We start from the raw sequence: 23,517 nt of genomic DNA, 5'->3' as shown, positions 1-23,517 counted from the left end.
TGGAATCCTTAGGAAGACAGTTCAGAAATTTTGCTTTTTTCAGAAAAACAGCATGAGTGAGTTGCCTGTTTGTCTAACAGCGGAAAGAAAAAGGATGTTCAGCTGGGCACGGTGGCTCACGCCTATAATCTCAGCAGTTTGGGAGGCCCAGGCGGGCGGATTGCCTGAGGTCAGGAGTTTGAGACCAGCCTGGCCAACATGGTGAGACCCATCTCTACTAAAAACACAAAAATTAGCCAGGTACGGCGGTGGGCACCTGTAATCCCAGCTACTGGGGAGGCTGAGGCAGGAGAATCGCTTGAACCAGGGAGGCGGAGGTTGCAGTGAGCTGAGACCAAGCCATTGCACTCCAGCCTGGGCGACAAGAGCGAAACTCTGTCTCAGAAAAAGAAAAAGGATGATCACTGGGATCTTTGAAGAGCAGAGTCAGGCACTAACACAGAAGGACATATGTTACTGGAAGTCTATTTGCTTTTCCAGAACACTGGGGCATCTCCAGTTTCACATCCCAGGAAACAGTGATTCTAGTAGCTTTAAAAGGTTTGGCATAGCTGCTTAGTCGCAAGATCAGGCCTAATAACCACAACAGCAAAGTAGGATTCTTCAGCTGGTGTTATGGAATGAGGAATTTCACCCCCAAAATTTGTATGTTGAAGCTCTGTCCTCCAATGTGACTGTATGTGGAGATGAGGCCTTTGAAGAGGTAATTAGGGTTAAATAAGGTCATAAAGGTGGGGCCCTAACCCAGAATAACTGTGTCCTTACAAGAAGAGAAACCAGGAGTGCACGGGCACCGCAGAAAGACCATGTGAGGACACAGCCAAAAAGGTGGCCGTCTGTGAGCCAAAAAGAGAGGCTCACCAGAAACCAACCCTACTGGCACCTGCATCTTGGGTTTCCAGCCTTCAAGACCCGAGTCAATAAATGTCTGTTGTTCAAGCCACCCAGTCCATGGTATGTCATTATGGCAGTCTGAGCTGACTAACACACCTGGAAAAACGTAATCACAATACTAGCTAGAACTGAGAGCCTGCCACTGTCAGGCTCTGTGCTAACAGCTTTAAGTGCATTATACCACCTCATTCTCACAGTAGTCATATAAGGTATGTATGATTATTATCTTCATTTTACATGAGTTCTCACCTTTTTAACTTCTTCATTCATTTTTCCCACCGTCATTCATTTGATACATATATGGCAAGCACAAATCATTCATTCATTCAACAAACATATCCCAAACACCATGCTTACAACCTTATACAAAGCAAACCACTTTGATTCCAAGAAGTCCTATTAAGTGTACCGAATGCACTGCCCATGTGGCCTGTATGCAGTCCTGAGACCACACATTCAGTCTTGAGTACTCAGGGTGTCCACTCCGTCCACCCGTCTTCCTTGCTGTGACAACCATTTAATACCTATTGTTTCAAACCATCTCCCTTCTTTTTCTTCTCCTGCCGATTATGCACCAACCTCTTTTCAAACCCCCAAATTGAGGTTTGCTCATAATTGCTCTGACAATTCCCCTAGGATCAGAGGCCGGAATGGAGTGCATCTTAATGAGCTGCATAATTGCTCCTTGAAATGCTTTTCTTCAGCAGCCATTCTCTGAGATTCCACTCAGCAATTCATTTTCCACATACCTTCCCCCCATCAAGGCTGCAGGCTTCACTCCCCCAGCCTGAGACACTGAGAACGAGCGCTGCGTTTCTCTGGAGCCCCCATTCATCATGGTCATTCTGTTCATTTGCCATTTTCAGAATGAAGATCAACTCAGACTACACAGAAGGCTTCGTGGCTAGAGAAACATCGCATGACAGCAACGGGAAGCTTTAAAAGGCTGGTGTGTTTCTCATACCCCAAAACAAGTTGAAAGTCATTGAAATTAAATAACCCTTTCCTGATTTCATAATGCAACTGCAGACAACAGGGACGGTGAGATAGAGCCTGGTATTTTACACGAAGTGCACATGCACATTTTTTTTTTTTTTGTGATGGAGTCTCACTCTGTCACCCATGCTGGAGTGCAATGGAGCGATCTCAGCTCACCACAACCTCCGCCTCCCAGGTTCAAGCAATTCTCCTGCCTCAGCCTCCCAAGTAGCTGGGATTACAGGCATGTGCCACCACGCCCAGCTAATTTTGTATTTTCAGTAGAGATGGGGTTTCTGCATGTTGGTCAGGCTGGTCTCAAACTCCCGACCTCAGGTGATCCGCCTGCCTCGGCCTCCCAAAGTGCTGGGATTACCGACATGAGCCACCTCGCCTAGCCCACATGCACTTTTATCTACCATGGGTGTCCTGGACCTTGACCATATATCAGCAATAAAATACTAATAACCAACTTAGGCACAATACTCTGCAGTTTCCAAACAGCTTCCCTTGTCTCACCGGCTCTTGAGGGAGGCATTATTATTCCCATGTTTAGAGGCTAAGGGCCTGACTCTGGGGAGCCTTCCTGACTTGCTCAAGAACACCCTTGCAGCGTGGTGAGGCTGGGACTTGAACTCCAGACCTCTGACTCTCAGCACAGCCTAAAGCAGGGAACCCCTGTGGATGAAATCTGGCCATACCCATTCATTTACATATTGTCTTGGCTGCTTTCATTCACAAGGGCAAAGCTGAGTAGTTGCAACAGAGACCTAAAATATTTGCCATCTGGCCCTTTACAGAAAACGTCTGCTGACCTCTGGTCTAGAGATTAATGCACCAACTTAGTAGAACACTTTAGACTGCTTCAGCAGGGCAAGATGGCTTTGGGGGTGCTTTGGCTCTTAATACATGGACAATCATGAACTGAACACTGAACCGGGAGTTAATTGACCCTTGGCTATTGCTGTGGCTGCTGCTGCTGCTAATATGCAATAACACATTTTTACCATGTGCCCATGGACCTCAGCCTTTTATTGCATTATCTTCATTTAGTCTTCACAACAAACCTGTGAGGTAGTTACATTATCCTTACATTGGGAGATGAGGAAACTGAGGCATGGTGAAGTTAAGTAACTTGTCCAAAGTCACCCAGCTAGTGCCTGGCAGGGGTGTCTGCTCTGAATCGGCAGGCTGTATGCCCTCTCGAGGCTCGACGATCAGGTTTAGCCTTACCTGACATTTATTAAGAGCTTACTTGGCTGGGGAGAGTTATTTAATACCCGATCTTCCTTCTCTTTGCATCTCTAAAATGGGAAGATAACATCTCTTCCCTGCCAACCTTGAGAGAATTGTGAGTTTCAATGAAGCTAGCCTATATGCGGGTACTTTGAGAATACTGTAAGAATTATATAATCATTTCATGAAGGAAAATCTTGACAAATATAACACCATTAATTCCAAATATTTACTCCATCCTTTTTAAAAAAATAAATGTACTGACTAAACAGTGGTAGTACCTCCTACCCATAGGAACCCATCCACAAAAGTGTGATCTGATGTAAATCTCAGGTTGAATGTGTGGTTGTCGAAGAGCTCTTATGAATATGTACAAGCATTTTGGTTGTATCGACTCAGCCTATTCCCTGCCGGTGTGTAAGCCGTGATGTGCCTGTGGGGGTCACCAGGGTTGCCGGCTTATACCTAGATTTGCCAGGCATTTTCACAGTACCTCACTGGATCCTCAAAACAATTCTGAAAAGGCAGTATCACCACCACCAGCAGCATTCCCATTTTCCAGACTCACCACACTGCTGCCAGACTGCTTACCTGATGTCACAGACCCGGCCTCTCCCAGGCCTCCTTTGGACCCTGGTCTTGGGAGAGGGAAGCTTAGCTCCAACTAAAAAGGGGTGTGTGCATGTTAGTTTTCTATTGCTGCTGTAACAAATCACTACAAACAAATGCTCCCATTCTGGAGGTCACAAGTCCTAAAGTCAAGGGGTTAGCAGGCTTGCGTTCCTTGTGGAGGCTCCAGGGGAAAATCTGTTCTGTGCCTTTTCCATCTTTTACAGGTCACTTACATTCCTAGGCTTGTGGCCCCCTTCCTCACATCACTCCAAGCTCTGCTTCCATCCTCACATCTCTTTTCTTGACTTTGACACTCCTGCCTCCCTTATCATCCTGATGATTATACTGGACCCATCCAGATAATCCAGGGTAATCTCTCCATCTTAAAACCCTTAACTTAAACTGCCTTTGCAAAGTCCCTTTTGCCAAATAAGATAACATATTCTTATTGCTTGGAAAAGGGGCAAGGCATTCTGCCTACCATAGCTTGGGAAGCCGTGACTGTAGGCCTCGGGTTTGGAATGGCCCTGGGCCAATGGCAAGGTCTAGGACAGCACCAGAGAAAGACAGGATGTCTGCAGCTCATCGCCTTGACCGGGTTTAACAGGCCGGGCCACACATGTTCACCTTTGAAGTTGGCTTGGCTTTTATTCTCCAAACAGATCCTTTGCCTAGGCCTTGATCAACGTGTCCCCACAAACTGGGGGCTGTGGTCTGTGAGACTCCGCAAGATCCCACTGTGTCAAGCTTGAGATCAGCAACAACGCTGCTTTTGAAAGTCTACCCAGGCTTTGGACAACGATATTTAGCAAGTTAAATGTGAACTGAACTGATAGAGACAAGCAGGGTTTCTGAGGCTCAAGAAAGACTACACTCTGCGCTCAGTATTGGATAACAAATGGCAGCGATTTGCCATGGGTTGTTTTTGGCAAAGACTTATCTTAACAAGATACTTATCACTTCTTCCTCTCTGGTTTAGTTACACCATAATATCCTTGGGATATTACGGGGAAAGAGACTCAATTATCAATTGCAATTGACTGTCATTCTCCTAGCTCCTGGCTTTTATTTCAAGATTATCCAGGCCTGAATCCCAATCATTTTTGTTTTATTTTGTTTTGTGTTAGTGAAAAGAAAGTCACAATGTTCTATGCTATTCTCTGATGACAACAAACAATGAACAAAACCAGCCAAGAAAATAAGCTCATTTTGCCACTTACTCAAGAAAAATGATGCTTTACTCTGGGTAATAAAAATAGATAAATAAATAAATAATTGGGGAATTTCCATTCCTTTCAATGCTTCTCATTAAGAGAAGGGCTGGCAAATTAATTTTACTGTACTGATACCTCAGGACCTCCGTTTTGAAAACAGTGCTAAATCAGCCCATTTCTTGGTCCTGTTAAAGGCACGTTGGAAGAGAAGGCTAAGGATGAGCATGAGGTTTGGAGACTATCTTGTGGATTTCTATTTCTCATTCAATCCCTTTCCCCCATGACCGTGAATAATTGGATGTCAGCTGCTTCTGAACTCCCCTAGTATCTGCCAGTTCCTTGAAGAAGTCACACTTCTTTTCAGACTCCAGCTCATTTATCCTGGAAAATGAAGGAAAATCTATGGAGAGCCGAGACTGAGATTCTGAACTGAGATTAACTGTTCTATGGATGAGAGAAACCCAAAAGTAGCAAGCAGGAGAAAGTGCAAGGGCACCATTTGGGAGCCATTCTGTGTGGAAACAAAATACCTTTGGGGGACGTGTCTCAAGACAGCCTTCAAGCCTCCTCATTTCCAAATGTCTCTTTAGCATGCAATTTCCCTACAAAATTCAATAAGATCTTCAAGTGGCCCCACCAGACCTGGGATGAAGGCTCCTCAGGAATGACAATTACAGAATGACAAAGCTGCTGGGCTGAGGAGTTGGCGGGGCTCACTTATTGGCTGAGGGAACGGTTTCTCCCATTCAAATTTGGTCCTTCGCAAAGATTACAAGTTCCTCCTTGTTCATGAACTTTTGGGTTGCTCTTGAAAAGTAGAAACCAGAATGTTCCATCGGCAAAACCCATGGGCTTAGCATGAGTTTATTTAATTCTTTACCCTTAGAGAATGGGTTTGCGAGATGAATTAACCCTTTCTGAACCCGTAGCCAACCAAAACCCAATGAGTCGACGGATCGGTATAAACAGCCTTCTCTAAAATGGGCAGCCCCCGAATAAGCAGCCCCCACCCCAGCCTCTCCCGGTGCCTGTTTGGGGCTTGCTTTCACTGACTTCGGGCTTCCTGTTAATTAGGAAAGAGACCCTGAATCATTCTGACTTGCGTCTGAACACCAATTCTTGGTTGGGGTTTAGAAGAGAACGCTCGAAACAGAACCCAGTGGAGTGGCTAAAAATAGCCCTCTCCTGACAAGAAGAATGAATCGAGAAGAAAATTACACATGGTTACTGTGCCTAGGCAGGGAAGAGCTCAGAAAAGAGACGTCTAAAAGCAGCCTCCTAACATTTTTGTGTGGGGGGGGAAATTTTTAAAAAACAGTTCCAAGCACACAGAAGTCTTTCTCTGCAACTCCCCTGCTTCAAGCACAGCCTCTGGCCTGAGCAAACCCAGTCCTGGTTCAGGGATGCTCTGTCTGACTCAGGAGGGGTCTGAGTGAGTTTCTAGGAGAAGCCGACAATCCAGGAAACTGAGAGATAGAGCCGGCACAGGCGCAGGTGGGCACACAGCCCACCATGCCTTGCTCCCATTTCACTGAATCCTGCCTGCTAGGATGGGGGCTTTCAGGACCCTCCACCCAGGTGTGCCTGGGACAGCCATGGGTGGTCTTCACTGTGCATTTCATTCCAGCTGACCACCCAACTGCGGGCAGGCATTGAGTCAGCCCATTTACAAGCCCTGTATACTCCTTCCACAAACCACTGGAGAGGGCGGGGGTTTCATCTTGACTTAAAGACTAGTAAATTAAGGATCAAAGGAATTCACGTCACTCATTTAATCAATGAGTTGACCCCAGTTGAGCTGGTGGAGGTGGCCTAGCCTAGTCCCATGAGAAACAAGCAAGCTCCAGAGCCGGACTGAATCACGGTTCTGCAACTCCCCAAAGAGGCTGGATGACGCTGCACGCCAATCACAAAATGCCTCTCTATGCCTCAGGTTCCTCATCTGTAAAATGGGGAATGATGTATTTGCAAAGCAGTGAAAGGTTGACTGAATGTGAGGGAGGAAAAAAGTCATTGGGCAAAAGAAGCTTCTCTTAAAAAGCACTTACTAGGACCCAAATCATGATTACAATTTTCTTTTTAAAGAAAGAATAGTGGAAAGTTTTAAAGATGAGAACATAGAAAGAAGAAAGAAAAAAAATAACTTGGCTAGGTGCGGTGGCTCACGCCAGTAATCCCAGCACTTTGGGAGGCCAAGGCAGGAGAACTACTTGATCCCAGGAGTTAAAGACTAACCTGGGCAAGATAGTGAGACCCCATCTCTACCAAAAAAAGAAAACAACAACAATTAACTGGGGGCGGTGGCCCAGGCCTGCGGTCCCAGCTACTTGGGAGGCTGAAGTGGCAGGATCACTTGCACCCAGGAAGTCAAGGCTATAGTGAACCATGATCACACCACTGTACTCCAGCCTGGGCAACAGAGCAAGACCCTGCTTTAAAAAAAAAAAAAAAAAAAAAGAAGAGGCGAGGCACAGTGGCTCATGCCTGTAATCCCAGCAGCACTTTGGGAGGCTGAGGCAGGCAGATCACAAGGTCAGGAGTTTGAGACCAGCCTGGCCAACGTAGTGAAAACTCATCTCTACTAAAAATACAAAAGTTAGCTGGGCGTGGTGGTGCACGCCTGTAATCCCAGCTACTCGGGAGGCTGAGGCAGGAGAATCACTTTAACCTGGAAGGTGGAGGTTGCAGTGAGCCAAGATCGCACCATTGCTTACCAGCCTGGGCAATACAGTGACACTCTATTTCATGAAAAAAAAAAAAAAAAAAAAAAGGAAGGAAGGAAAAAGGAAAGAAAAAAATATGTATTTGACTTTGTACTGCCAGCCACAGTTCTAGGCACTTTGCACAAATCAACTCATTTAATTTTCAAAATAATCCAAAGAGCTAGGTATTGTTGTTTTTCTTGTTTTTACATATAAAGAAACTGAGGCACAGAGGGATTAGAAAACTGACCCCAAATTGCTCTGCCAGTAAATATAAATTTGAAGCAAGGCAGCCTGACTGAGAACCCACAGTTTTAACTGTTACACTTTGTGGCCTTGTTAGCTGAACTTAAATAAGTTATTCCAGCTTTCCAGATGAGGAAACTGAAGATCCAAGAAGTTGAATTACTTGCCCAAAATCTCACTGCTAGTAAGTGGAAGAGGCAGGATTTGAACTCAGGATGCAGGGGTCTAAATTCCATGCTCTTCCCACAAAACTGCATTGTTTGAGATCTGCTGCACCAGGCATTTGGGGGCCGCGCAGGGGTGATGGGAGGAGGGTAAAATGACACCTAAAAATGCCCTTTGAAGGAAAAAGCTGGAGTGAAGGTGAGAGGCAGGCATGGAAAGCCTAGGTTGCCTCCTCCTTCTTTTTTCTTGACAAAAGTGAAGCAATAGTCCAATCTATGAAGAGAACTATGAATAACTCTGACCGTGGCTACCCAGGGGACTCTATCCTCTAGCCCCACAAATCCCCTTCACTCCAGGGACACTGCAGCCCGGCTGGACAGGTCTTCCTTTTGCAGGTAGTGTGGTGACCTCTGTTTCTAAAAGCACTCGTTCAATGCCACATTTCTCTTCTCCCTGAGTTGAGTCATACGAAATTATGAGTATTTACTGCATCCACAGGGATCAAGAGGCTGCACCCACCTTGGGACTCCTGCTCCCTGCCACGGACCAGTATTCCACAGCTGCATAAACACGGCCTTTTATTTTCCAGGGTTTCTGGAAGCAGAAGCATGCCACCTTCCCAGAGAGGTCAGGACTTCTCTTGTGTCCCGTCTCAGCAATCCACACGGACTCTGGGACCACTCGTCCTTTGTGACCTAACCTACTTGACGGCTGCTTCTTCTAGGGGCTCCCAGGCTCTAAGAAGCCTTGTCCAGTCAATGCTTATACAAACCACCTGGGACCCTGTTAAAAATATAGTTTCCTGGCCGGGCGCAGTGGCTCACACATGTAATCCCAGCACTTTGGGAGACCAAGGCAGGTGGATCAGGAGGTCAGAAGATCAAGACCATCCTGGCCAACATGGTGAAACCCCGCCTCTACTAAAAACACAAAAATTAGCTGGGCATGGTGGTGCGCACCTGTAGTCCCTGCTACTCAGGAGGCTGAGGTAGGAGAATCGCTTGAACCCGGGAGGCAGAGTTGCAGTGAGCCGAGATCGCGCCACTGCACTCCAGTCTGGGTGACAGAGCAAGACTCTGTCTCAAAAAAAAAAAAACTTTGGTGGGCTGGGTTGGGGACCAGTTCTGCACTTCTAATAAGCTCCCACATGTGTCAATGCTGCTGGTCTCTGCATCTGTCTTTGAACAGGAAAAACCTAGAGAAGTGGTTCTCAAACTTGGTTGTTCACTGGAATCTCCTGAGGGTTTATAGAAAATACTGATGGGGTGGCCTGAGCATTGCGATTTTTTAAATTTCCTCTTTTGCTTCTAAAGTGCAGCCAAAGCTGTGAACCCCTGCACTAAAAGATGGTGTTTCTTTTAGAGATAGTGGATTTCCAAGATGATGGAAGATGAGCCAGCGGCATCGTCCAAGTGATCTTAGTCTCCACCGGCTCATTTGCTCCCAGGGACCATTTGCTCCTCTCTGCCTTTGTGCCTGAGTAACAATAACAACAAAAAATAGCAAACTGCCTTTGCTTGGTGCCAGACACCTTTCTGAGTACTTCACGTGTCTGGATTCATCAAATTCTCACAAAAGAGAATGAGGCAGGGGCTATTGTTTTTTTTTTTTTGAGACAGAGTCTTGCTCTGTCACCCAGGCTGGAGTGCAGTGGTGCGATCTTGGCTCACTGCTGCCTCCACCTCCCAGGTTCAAGCGATTCTCCTGCTTCTGCCTGTTGAGTAGCTGGGATCACAGGTGCCCACCACCATGACTGGCTAATTTTTGTATTTTTGGCAAAGACGGGGTTTCACCATGTTGGCCAGACTGGTGTTGAACTCCTGACCTCAAGTGATCCAGCCGCCTCGGCCTCCTCCCGAAGTGCTGGGATTACAGGCATGAGCCACTGAACCCAGCCAATTCTCATTTTACAAGTGAGACAAGTGAGGCACAGAGCTGGTAAGAAGCTCTCCTATGTCACACAGCCGGCAGGCGCTGGCACTGGGATTTCAGTCCACGTGGGGCTAGTTCTAGAGCCTGTGCTCTTGACTACTTCTAGGCTGTGTGGCCTCAGATATTCATCTTTCTCTCAGAGCTTTTCTCCAAACACTGGATGGGACATGAGGCAGGAATCCAGGCAAGCACTGAGCTTGCCGAGTTCTCAAGAGCCAAGCTCTGCCTTGGCAGGATGTCTGTTATATCCGTGGATATATCCGTGGGTATTCCGTGAGAAACATGCTGGAGACAAAACAGATGGCCAGAGCGATTTCTCCAATACTCAAAGTGACTGCCAGAGCTGTGTATTTGCCATTTTGTGGCTTCAAGTCCCTGATTTAAGATGAAGACAGAGGAATGTTGCAAGAGGCCATTTTAGGCAGCACTGGAGTCGGCCTGGGTGTCATACCGCTGTGGCACATTCCAAGGCCAGCCAGCTTCCTTCTAGGGCTGCCCAATGTCTGCTATGGCCTGCGGCAAGCCCAACCTGTCAGTGTCTCCCAGTGTGGTAATGCAGACATTGAACGGCAGAGGATACGGGGGCTGTTGACTTTTCTAGAAGTCTGGAGCTACAATGGAACTCAGTTTTCATGCATCTTTGGCCTGCTTATCCTCTGCATCCAAGCAGAGGGGCGTGGATGGAGAATGCCTGCCCAGGAGGGACAAAGCTTCAGCTCCTCCAGTCAGTGCCTCTTCTCCCTTCTCCCCTCTCCCATCTCCCCTCTCACCTTGGCCAGATTTTAACTGTGCAAGGGAGGGTGGAGCCATTTGCTCTTCTGCGTGCCACCCTCCTGTGTCTTTGCTCCATCGGGATGACCAAGGCTCTACACACACACACATACACACACACACACATGCACGCATACACATACATACAAGCATGCATGCACACACACACGCACACCCACACACACACGCACATGCCTAGTCTGGGTCCATCTCTTTGCTCCTCCAATATCATGTATTAAACTCATATAGGGCATCATTTTATAATTTTTTTAATTAAAAAAAAATCCACCCAGGATGGAGAGTGATGGCACAATCACAGCTCACTGTTGCCTCAAATTCCTGGGCTCAGGGGATCCTCCAGGCTCAGCCTCACGCGTCAGCTGGGACGACTGGCGCACCAACACCAGGCCCAGCTAATTTTTAAATTTTTTATAGAGACAGGGTCTCGCCATCTGGCCCAGGCTGGTCTCAAACTCCTGGGCTCAAGTCATCCTCCCACCTCGGACTCCCAAAGTGTAGGGATTACAGGCATGAGCCACTACGTCTGGCCAGGACCTCACTCTATCATGGTCAGTCAGTTTACTGGCTTGATACCCCTATTAGAGCACAAACTTCCCCAGACTTATTGAGGTTAATTTGGCAAATAAAAATTACATATATTCATGGTATACAACATGATGCTTACATAGAGAGATAAATAGCAAAAATGATGACCACCATCAAGCTAAGTAACATATCTATCACCTCACATAGTTATCATTTTTCGTGTGGTCAGAACATTTAAGATCTGCTTTCCTAGCAGATTTCAAGTCTACAATACATTATTATTAACCATAGTCACCAAGCTGTGCATTAGCTCTCCAGAATTTATTCATTCTGTCGAATGAAACTTTGTACCCTTTGACCAACATCTCCCTGTTTCCCCCACCTCTGGTAACCACTCTGCTCTCTGCTTCTACCAGTTCAACCTTTTTGGATTCTACATATAAGTAAGCTCATGTGGTATTTGTCTTTCTGTGCCTGGCTTATTTCACTTAGCGTACTGTCCCTGTATTAGTCCGTTTGTGCACTGCTTTAAAGAACTACCTGAGACTGAGTAATTTACTTAGAAAAGAGGTTTCACTGGTTCCACAGGATGTAGAGGAAGCATGGTTGGGGAAGCCTGAGGAAAGTTACAATCATGGCAGAAGGCGAAGGGGAAGCAGGCACATCTTACACGGCCAGAGCAGGAGGAAGAGAGAGAAGGAAGAGGTGCTACACACTTTCAAACAACCAGTTCCCGTGAGAACTCACTCACGATCATGAGAACAACAAGTGGGAAATCCACCCCACGATCCAATCTCCTCCCACTAGGTCCCTCTTCCAACACTGGGGGCTACAATTCGACATGAGATCGGGGGCAGGGGTGACACAAATCCAAACCATATCAGTTCCCCAGGTTCACCCATGGTGTCACCAAGGGCTGAACATTTCCCTCTTTTTTAAGGCTAAACAACATTCCATTTATATATATATCTCTATCTATCTCTATCTATCTATCTATCTATCTATCTATCTATCTATCTATCTATCTATCTATCTATCTATCTATATCTCACTCACATTTTCTTTATCCATTCATCCTTTGATAGACATTTAGGTTGATTCTGTATCTTTTTTTTTCCTTTTTGAGATAGGGTCTCCCCAGGCTGGGGAGCAGTGGCATGATCATGGCTTACCGCAGCCTCGACCTGACCTCCCTCAGTCTCTCGGGTACCTGGGGCTATAGGCACGCACCACCATACCTGGCTAATTTTATTACATTTTTTGTAGAGACAGAGTTTTGCCCTGTTGCCCAGGCTGGTCTCGAAGTCCTGGGCCTCAAGCAATCTGCCTGCCTCGGCCTCCCAAAGTGCTGGGATTACAGGCATGAGCCACCACGCCCGGCCTGATTCCGTATCTTACCGTTGTGAACAATGCTGCAACTCTGCTACAGTGAGAGGGCTGGTGTCTGTTTCAGATGCTGCTTGCACTTCCTTTGGGCATATACTCAGAAGTGGGATTGCTGGATCATATGGTAGTTCTGTTTTTAATTTCTTGGAGACCCTCCATACTGTTTTCCATAATGGCTGTACCAATTTACATTCCCACCAACAGTGCACAGGAGTTCCCTCTTCACATCCCTGCCAACCCTGATCCTTTATCTTTGATAACAGAAGAACTTTTATCTCGAAATCTCGAAAGCCCTAGCATCTAGCAGAACGCGATACACACAGTAAGCACTACGGATTGAATTGTGTTCCCCCCAAAATTCGTATGTTGAAGTTCTCACCCCAGTACCTTCAAACGTGACCTTATTTGGAAATAGGGTCATTGTGGATGCAATCAGCTGAGATGAGGTCATACTAGAGTCAGCGGGCCCCTACTCCAACATGACGGGTGTCCTTACAACAAGGGGAAACGTGGACACAAAGCCAGGCACCCACACAGGGGCAGCAGCATGTGAAGATGAAGGCAGCAATCAGAGCAAGGAAGCCAAAGATCACCCCCAAACCAGGAGGCTAACAGACGGGCCTGGAACAGGCCCTTCTTCATGGCCCTCAGAAGGAACCAATCCTGCTGGTGCCTTGATCTCTGTCTTCCAGCCTCTAAAACTGTGAGACGATACATTTCTATTGTCTAAGCCACCCAGTCTGTGGTATGTTGTTACAGCAACCCCAGCAAACTACTACAGTGAATATGCAATCAGTGAGGGAGGCAGGGTGGGGTGTGAGGGAACTCCAGTTCCATTTCACGCAGTGCGTATTTGCTGCATGCCACACACTATAGAAGAAGGAGGAAAGGAGGTAGGAGTGGAAGGAATTGAGAAACAGGGCTGAGTGTGGGCTAAGCAGCGAGGGAGGGTGGAGTCTGGGCTTAAGCAGTCCGCTAATCCCTTCCTAGTCCCGTGACTTGCTTTCCCCAGTTCCTTCATGCAACCAATCCCCTGCTCCTATTCTCTCCAACCACCTCACACCTGTCGCACACTAGTCACATAACGTCTTGTGAAATCAAAGTGGAGATATAATGACTGATACGTTTCAAAGTGTTAGCCCTTCCACGACACTCACACTTACACTTTCCGGCAGGAACTTCTGGGGGAAACATCGGGCATCGGCATGAAGCGGAGACTTGGGACAAACACGCCATACTCTTCACTGGGTCCCAGGAAACCACCCACCCTCATGTTCGGCCGCCTCTGCACCTCTAGGGCAGTGAAGCCCTGGTCACCTCCCCATGCTGAACTCACAGGAGGCACAGGAGCAAGTGGCTTCATTCATTGCCCAAACACTTACTGGGTACCTTTCCTGGGGCTGGCCCATAGTAGCTACCGGACACTCCAAGATGAGTAAGAAAGACATAGCTCCTTCCCTCAAGGGGCGCAAAGACTGGTGGAATCATTTTAAATGAGCGAGATTAGTGTCCTAACATGGGCAGGACGTAGGGATAACGGGGCATTTTACAGAGCAGCACTGTCCGAGACAGCAGTCACAAGCCACATGCAGCCCTGAGCACTCGATGTACTGCCTGTCCCAATTGAGATGTGCTGTGGGTGTCAAATACACATCAGATTTCAAAGACTTAGTATGAAAACACAAACATAAAATATACTAATAGTTTTTTATTGACTAAATACGGAAATAATCATTTTAGGTACGGTGGGTTAAATTTTAAATATTATTAAACTTAATTTCAGCTGTTTTCTTTTTCCTTTCCAAATGCGGCTACCAAAAATTTTCAAATGACATACGTGGCTTATATTATATTGCTAGTGGGCAGCATCATTCGAGAAGGACATTTCACCTGAGCTTGGAAAGGAAAAAAATCAGAGCTTCCTGGAGGAGGTTTCTTGCATCCAAATAAAAAAATCAACATTGACTGGGCATCTTGCCATGTGCCTGGGATTCTATATATTTTCTAATTTTATCCTTAATAACTGAACTACAAGCATTTTATTCCTGTTTTACAAACAAGGACTCCAGTGCTCAAAAAGGTTCAGCCATGTGCCTCGGATCTCAGAGTAACTAAGTGTGAAGATGGGGTGGAAACTCCCCTGAGATCTGCATGGTCCAGCAGACCCACAGACTCCACTGGGAAAGGAAGATGCATGTTACCACCACCCCCTCACCCCCGACGTCTCTCCTACGGGCAGTTTCAGAACAAGCCAGGGCTTTGTTTCAGTTCTATCCATTCTGACAAGGTTAAAATCCAATTGGCTGAGAAGCTACTTGAGTTGTGTCATTTACAGAAAAATCGAATTATGTGGAGGCCTCTTATAATTGAGGGTAATTCAGGAAATAACTCTCTGAAAATGGCAGCTAGTACAGCTGTGTTACCATTTGGAAATTGCCGAGGTCATTTTGTCACTTGAATGCCCTTCTCCAGTTGAGATATGTCAGATTATATTCATACAGACCGACACAGAAAAACTCCATTAGGGCATTGAGCTTACTATCCAGATTTGAATATATTGGATCAAATTAGGCTTGTTCCTGAAACTTCTGTTTCTGAAGCAGAACAACTGCCTATAAAGAAAGCTTGAGTTAAATGTGGACTAATCAATGAGATCAATGCTTTCACATGAACACAACCCAGAGATGAGGTCTTATTTAACAACCATTACTGAGTACCTAACTAGGCATTGGGAGTATAACAGACATGCCCACGGGAGACTTTTAAAATATGAAAGCTGCATCTGCACATTTTATAGAATATAGGTTGTGTGAATATATATGTAACACACACCACACACACACACACACACACACACACACGCAGAGGCACTCATGGCTTTATAAATCAGTGCATCAAGCTTGCTGATCAACACAGACTCTGCTAGAAACAAATAAATCAAAATTGTTAGGAAGTACTCACAATGGAGACAGCTAGTAGCTTCCAGGCAAGAGGGAATCATCCATCTTATTATTGTTCAACAAAACTCCAAATGTGCATGTGCAAAATGTCTGAGTCTACATTACAGAGCACAGCAAGGGCTCAGACCCCCTAAGAAAATTCCCAGGTTACCTAACTCCATTCTGACAATGAATGGCTACTGATTAACACCAACTCTGACCTCGGCACTGTCCTAGGTGCTTTTTATATAGAATTCTGAATCTCACAAACCTGCAAGACTGGTATCAAGCTCTGATTTTACAGATAAAGAAACCAAGGCTTGAACAGGGTAAGTAAGTGACTGTCGCGGGTCATACAGCTGGGCTGGGACTCCCTAGTTCCTTCAGGCATCCAATCCTTTCCTCTGACCCAAATTGTGTCTGACTGTCATGTCCCCTGACTTGACTGGAACTCTTTCCTGGCTTGACTGGAAATCTGACCAGTGAAGCTTCCCTGGTTCAAGAATAAAGAATCCACTAGCCACAGTGAAAGAGGTAGTTCACTGTCCGTGTTTTTTTTTGCAATGGGCCTCGCTAGTCTATTGTAATTTGCAATTAATAATGAAGCATTCTCCCAAGTGCTGTGTGTAAGATCAGGTTAATGTAATATTTCATCTTTGCCAGCCAGCTGCCAGGCTGGCAGTAAGCATTATCTTTGCATAAAGAGTCAGTCTACAACCAAATCAATTAATCCCTCTTTGGCTGGTAGACAGCTGCTGAGTCAAAGAAGATAATTAGGCCAACTCGTCATTTACCAGGTGGTTGGTAATGAAGGGATTAATTGACCAGAGTTGGGGACAGTACAACGTCTGCTCTTTCATGCCTTCCCCAGCATATGTGACCGCTCAGCTTCGTTCTTCCTGAACAGCATTCAAAAGGCAGAGGGCCCTTCTCCTTCCATGCTCATTTCTATGATTGTAACTGATCCTTCAGAAATGTTCATCTGACGCCTGGCCTGGAGCAAGTCTGGGTTCTCCTTCTTACTGGCTCAAGACAAAAGTGGCCCAAGGGTCCCTTTCACAGGGCTCCTCCCAATACTTTGGCTGAAGACTTGGCATCTCGGATTGGCCCACATGCTGCTGGCTGGGTGTCCAGCCCTGTAGGCATCGGACCCACAAACCTGCAAATGGAGTAGATGAAGGACAATGATCTCTGTGTCCTAGTGGAAAACACAGAAACAGAGCCTTCATACAGAAAGAGAGTAGAAACTATGTAGAGTGAACAACCTCAGCATATATGCTTTGAGTTGCTTTTCACATAACGGGTTATGTCCTGCGTTGCTACTATCTGGGGTTGGTGTCATGTGGGTGGTAAAAAGAGTTTACCAAGAGAACTGTAGGTAAAGAAAGGCAGATTTATCAGAGAAAGTATGAAAACACATTGCAAGGGAGCAATGGGCAGGTCAGCAAGAGAGGAACTGACTGCAAGTGGACAAAGGCTTGCTGGGGATTTTACAGGATGGTGCTTGTGCTGTGTGCTGAAGAGGGCTTTGTGCAGTACTGATAACGCCAAGGTTTTAGTGAACTAACTTGCATTTTTCTATCAGTCGAGGGTCTGGTGATAGGTGGGTGTAGGAAGATGGCGAATTATTTGCACAGGAGGACTATGTGTCCTGGAACACGAAGACAGGCAGACGTACGGCTTACCTGCTTTCTCTTTTTGTTTTCCCTTGGTCCTGCCAGCCTGCTTCTCCCTCCCTAACTTTGCAAGTTATAGGTTATATTAGAATCAAAGACTTTTAGGACCAGGCGGTAGGGGGTGCTTAAAGACCTTCCAACTCAGGGCTTCCGAACCCTGGCTACCCATAAGAATCACTTAGGGAGCTTTGAAAAATATCAACACCCCAGCCCTAACCCAGACCAATAAAATCAGAATCGCCAGGGGTGAAGCCTGGGCACTGGTCATTTTCCAAAAGCTTCCAGAATGGTCCTCACCACAGGCTTGAGAATCACTGATCCAGTCTAACCCCTTCATTTTATAGATGACAATGCTGAGGCCTGGAAGGGGACATTACCTGCCCTGGAGAAGCCCCACAGTTTGCAAGTGGCCGAGTCAAAAGGAGAAGCTAGGTCACAAGATGCACGCCAGTTTTTGTGGGCCCCTCATGACTACCAACCCTGCCAATAGGTAAAGACCAGGTGGATTGGAAATGAACGGCAGACATGACCCAATTCACATGCTACCAACCTGCCACTCCTGCCCCCTCTCCAATCAGCCCCTGGCATCACCTTCACTCCAGCCACAAACCCCTCCCAGTTCTCTGAATGCGCCATGGACTCTCTCCCTGTGGCCCTGCTGATGTTCCCCACTCTGAGATGCTGTCCCACTTCTTTACCATGGGGAAGTCTGCTGTGTCTTCAGAGACTGGACTCAAATCCTGCAGAAAGGCCCCCACTGTGCACCGTCCCTCAGAGGCTAAGCACTCACTTCCGATTCTCTCATAACTTTGCAAAAAGCTTCTATTATATACCGCTTATCAGGTTACATGATTGAGGTGCCTCTCCTCCCCACTACAAATGTTCATTGAAGGAACAAATTTTGGCAGGCATTGCTGAAAAAGCTATTTAGGTTGGGGCTAAGAGAGTCCCCCACAACTGCCCCAACAACCTTTGGACTATTACAAGCTTTTATCAATCTAAAACATTCAACAAAATCAACGAGCCCAGCTTCCAAATGTCACCAAGATGCTCTATCCCATGGCAGAATTCTCGGGGGTGACTCCTGCTCTGCCAGCTCCAGCCAGGAGACAAAGGCCTGTCCTTCACTGGGCTATGTATCAGGTTCAGTAAGCAAAAAAGAAATCTGCAATTTTTATTTATTTTATTTTATTTTTGAGATAGTCTCACCCTATTACCCAGGCTGGGGTATACGGGCACGATCTCAGCTCACTGCAACCTCTGCCTCCCAGGTTTTCCTGTCTCAGCCTTCTGAGTAGCTGAGATTATAGGCACGAGCTGCCATGCCCGGCTAATTTTTGTATTTTTAGTAGAGAAGAGGTTTCGCTATGTTGCCCAGGCTGGTTTAGAACTCCTGATCTCAGGTGATCTGCTCACCTTAGCCTCCCAAAGTGCTGGATTACAGGCGTGAGCCACTGTGCCCGGCCCGCAATTGTTGACGGCTATTGTCCATTCCATGCCATTCCAGAAGTCCTGGCACCTGCTTTTGTGAATTTTGCAGCTAGTCCTGAGCACACCTCAGGTCTCGGCTTGAGTCAGTGGGAAAGAGAATCTCAAGGAAGCATTTTTTCACCCGGGAAAAATAAAGCACTAAGCCTCTCCTCATCCTGCAACCTAGCCAGGCTACATTGGCCTGGCTCGCTCATTCAGGAGCTGCGTGATTGGCACATTGCTCAACCGTCTGAGCCTCAGTTAATTTACCTAAAAGATGGGGTTACTGGAGACTTTCCTCTACGGGTTCTTGTAAAGATTCCATGAGACGTGGGTGACAAATATGTAGAATGGTCACTGGCATGTATTATACATTTAGTAAATAGTAATTTGTCTTCCTTTTTCTCTCTCATCCTTCTTTCCTTCTGACCTTCCTTCTCCCTCCCTCTCTCCTCCTCCCCATCCTGCTTCCTGGAGTCTAACTGATAGAGAAATAAGTTTACTTTAGCACCCTGAAGACTTGATCAATAAAGAGTCACCATGTAACAGAGATTTCAGTGGGGGCCTCCAAGATCTTGTCATTCTCAGTTTTCCTGGAGCCTTTCCCCCACTCCCAAACCCCGCCCCGTAAAGAGTTCCCCAGAATTCCTCTAAATTCCTTGAACACTGTTTGATCCTCGGAGACCCCTCGAACAATTGGATCTGCTGTGCCCTGTGCAAACCTCCTAGACTCAGTGCTTACAAATTCACGGTCAGCCCTGTGCTATGTGTGTCCCTCCCCGTGGAACATGGTAATCACAGAGCAAGTGTAAATGCTAAAGAAAGAACCAAGCAGGGCAGGGCTGAACCACATGAGTGACGTTGTGAAGATTTCAGGGAACCCACGAGAGGACCAGGAGGTGGGTGAGGCAGAAGGACAAGCTGTCTCGCCCTAGCTGGCATTTAGGGGAAATTAGGCCCTATTAATGGCTGACAATGCAGCTCTGCCCTGTGCCTCTGAACTGAGCCAGAGAGGGCCGCAGATGTGCTCGGCCCACAAATATGCAGTTGACACCTCCTGAACTTTCGGTGACTTGATTCCAGCTGATCTGATCGGCAATTACATTTTATTTTGGGGCCAAGGAAACAGCAGAGAACCAGGAAAATTATAAGACATCAGAGTACAGTTTTTCTAAGAATATCAACTCCAAACTTTTCTTAACCAATTGTTGTTTTATTGGTTAGGGGTTTGCAGGGCACTAAAATAAGGAAATCTTGGACACTAAAATAAAGAACTTGGTACACTAAAATCAGATTATAGCCAATTTCCCAATATTATAGCCAATTTTCCCAGATTATAGCCAAAATTTCCCAATTTTCCCAACTCTTTGTCCAGTGAAAATCTGGGTTCGATTTTTTTTTTTTTTTTTTTTTTTGGAGAGGGGATGGGGTAACTCCCACCAAGAGAACTTTGCTGGTAACAGCAAGTACAGCATAGAGGTAAAGAAACTTGGATTTATAGTTTGCTTTTGGGTTGAATTTCACTCTGTTTCTTACTAGTTATTTGGCCTTGGGTAAGCTGTATGAAGTTAGTGGCCTCAGTTCCCTCATCCATAAAATGGGGATATAAAACCTAGCTTGGGGCTTATTACTACAAGGATTAGATAAGATGTTTATAAGCATCTAGATAGTATCTGGCCTATGATAACAGAGTAACTAAGTAACTGATAACAGAGTAACTAAGATGACATCTTCTTGCCATAATGTTGGTTTCTTATCACCTAAAATAAACAGTTCCTGTTTTCACCATTATATATCAAGCCCAAATAAGCAGTCAGTACAAAAAGCGGAAACGCCAGCTCGGGGAGCAGTTTGGTTTCTAGCAACTAGAGGGTTTGTCATCTGCCTCAGTGATAACATCATTCCGGGCTCAGCAGCTTCAACAGCTTGGCTGGTAGGGAAATACAAGAAACTGCCACAGAGCCCAATCAGGTGCAAAGTTTGTAAATGGCTCGTGGACACAAAACCAACTAACTCAATAGAAGCTCTCACTCCCTTCTCTCCTCAACTCCCTGGCCCAAATGATCACCAAGACAGTTTCTCTGAAAAGTGCCACTTACTGAACTTGCGTGGGATGGAACATAATTGCAGCTTGTAAAGGAAACCAGCCTAAGAAAAAACATCCCGAGGAAACGAGGTGATTTTCCTGCAGCTACATTTCCCTGGTTGCTGGCTAATGGGGCCAGACAACTTGCCCAAGACATCCTTGAGGGAGGACGGTGACTCACCCACCTACGCCCTCCCCAATGCCTCCCGGAGCTGCTCTCCAGCCCTAGCTTCCCTCCTAAGTCCCAGGCTACTGCTCAATACGCCTGTCATCCAGACAATGCTCAGAACACTACCGGAAGGAAGAGCGGGCCTCTACCCAGGACGGGCATCTCTTCTCTGACTGGTTTACAATGGGACCAAGCAGGGTCTGCCTCGCCAGTCAACTCATTCCCCTCAACCCTGAGCCCAGAGTTACCAGCCACAAAAGGCTAAGCACACACCCTCTCCACTCTTTTGTGCCCAGCGCCTAGTGCTAAGCTGCTAAGCTACTAAGCTATATGTTCCTAGGCACATGTAACAGCACATGAAGAAATGAATGAGAAAAAGGAGTGAATCAACCCCTGAAGGCACAAACTCTACAGGAAGCTCCAAGCAAGACACATCACTACATGCAACACTGCAAGGCAGGTATTATTCATGCCACATTATAAATCAAAGAAAGAAATCTCAGAGAGGTTAAGTAAACACCCCACAGTCACATAGCTAAGAAATGATGAAATAAGGCTTTGAACCCTAGGTCTCACTCCTAAGTCAAGGCTTCTGATATGGAAGCCATCCTCTGGACCACAAAAATGACAAATCATACCGACAGAGCCCCTGACACATCAGAATTATTTCATCCTCCCAACATTCCGGGGAGAGTTTTAGGTAGGAAAACTGACCTCTAAAGAGAACTCATCATATATTCAGGGTTGCACAATTAGTTAGAGATGAAGTCAGGATTTGAACCTGGACTTTCATGTTTTGAATCACAAGTATTTGAGAGCCCTGTGTTAGGTACTGAGGAGCCAACAGTGAATAGGACAGACGCAGTCCATGGACCTTCCATCCACAGGGGCGGTGACTTCAGAAATAGCTTTTCCCATGACACCATATGTTACCCATAAAATCTGCAGCAGTGTTTCAGCAGTTTTGTATTGAAGGAGAAAATGCTCTGAGAACAGAGGATATCAACAAAAAGATGGGAATGGTTTGCATCTGAGGAGCCTGTGTTGTTTTCAACACAGGTTACCAGATATCCCATCCTTTGTTGAAACACAGTTCTGCCTCTTCCTTAGGACAGAATGTGTGTGGACAGGCTGGAAGACCTGCCTATCATATGCAGAGTTTTTGGGGCACCAAAGGGAACCCAACTATCAAATTCCCCACTGAGTCACCACAGAACCCAGTACAGCAAGCCTCAGGCAATACTGATGTGGCAACTAATGGACTAATCTGGCCAAGTCACACCTCAAGACAGGGCATGAGTTAACCTAATTAGGCCACCCATGATGCATAAACTCAGGAGTCTATTTTTCCAGAAGGGAGTGGAGGTGAGAGATTGGGAAGGGTGGTAGGGGGTACCAGGTAGTTCTCGAGTGCATCCCTTTGCAAGAGTTCTAAAAATTCGACACCTTTGAGGCCCATGCATTATCTTCTTCCACCAGGTACCTTGGTCCAAAGAAGTATTAAATTTAGTCAGAGACTGTAGCCAAAGCAGTACATTTTTCCCTCTTTCTCTACAGCTATCGAATGTCCACTGATGCTGCTGCTAGTTGTTCACTCACCAGTTCTGGGCATCAAATGCTAATTAATGTTCCTACGAAAGGATCAGTCCCAGAGTCTCCACATCAGGACCCACACACGCCACTGAGGCTGTTGCCATGGCAACCAGGCCTCCTAACTTTGCACTAGCTTTCCACAGAAGACACTTTTCCTTGGTTGGATTTTTTTTTGCTCAAAGAGGAGCGCTTTTCATAATTGATGGCACAGAGGCCACGTTTGCTACCTCATTAAACTAACAAGTTAGATTTACTGAGGCAGTCACTTAGCAAAAGGTCCCTGCTCACAAGGGAGTTTGCCAAACTGGCACAGTGAGGTGGGGCATCACTGGGCTTTAATATGTGGGATGTGGGAGTGGGTGTCAAGTGTACCCATGTGCAACTCTTCCTTTGGGGATACCAACGAGAAGACTGCACAGCCTCGCAGGCCCTTTAATTTCTGAGTCCCATTGCTCGGACTTAAGACTGTATTAATCTCAGGAGTTCAAACCCTGGGCAGGTCTGAACGCTTAGCACTGAGCCTAGGCATTTCTTTAATTCTAAACATCCCCTGCTAGAAATTTTCAGAGATGCTACAAAGAACAAGGGTGACGAAGAAAGCAACCACTGAAGGTAAAATGCTGGGCTGTGAAAGGAAGTTTTAAATCCCCCAAAGACCACAATTTTGGAGTTTTTAGTATCCATCCCCACCAAAAAAAAAAAAAGGTTCACATGCTGACAGAGTACTCGAAGCTTACCTGGATTGGGTTGTAGAGTTCCTGCAGGGGGCTTCGGGACCCCTTCCGGCAGCAGATGTCCACACCAAAGGGATTCCTCCGCATGACTGAGGAAAGAAAGTGAAGGCTCATCAGAAATGAGCAATAAAGATTTGTTGTCTGACAAAGAAAAAGGCACAGAGGAGG

The 23,517-nt window shown here is 46.3% G+C and overlaps 1 protein-coding gene across 1 annotated transcript in view; it reads right to left on the bottom strand.

The window, feature by feature from the left end:
* Positions 1 to 23,517, bottom strand: part of CHST11 (carbohydrate (chondroitin 4) sulfotransferase 11) — a 182,732-nt gene that overhangs the window by 146,111 nt on the left and 13,104 nt on the right. The window contains exon 2 of the mRNA XM_011975506.1: positions 23,353 to 23,438. Within this exon, the coding sequence (XP_011830896.1) occupies positions 23,353 to 23,438 (86 nt within the window). The remainder of the gene's footprint in view (positions 1 to 23,352; positions 23,439 to 23,517) is intronic.

This window comes from Mandrillus leucophaeus, unplaced genomic scaffold, assembly GCF_000951045.1.
Source record: "Mandrillus leucophaeus isolate KB7577 unplaced genomic scaffold, Mleu.le_1.0 Scaffold157, whole genome shotgun sequence".
NCBI lineage: Eukaryota > Metazoa > Chordata > Mammalia > Primates > Cercopithecidae > Mandrillus > Mandrillus leucophaeus.
The sequence above is the reverse complement of the archived record's forward strand: the minus strand, read 5'-3'. Positions and strand labels throughout refer to the sequence as shown.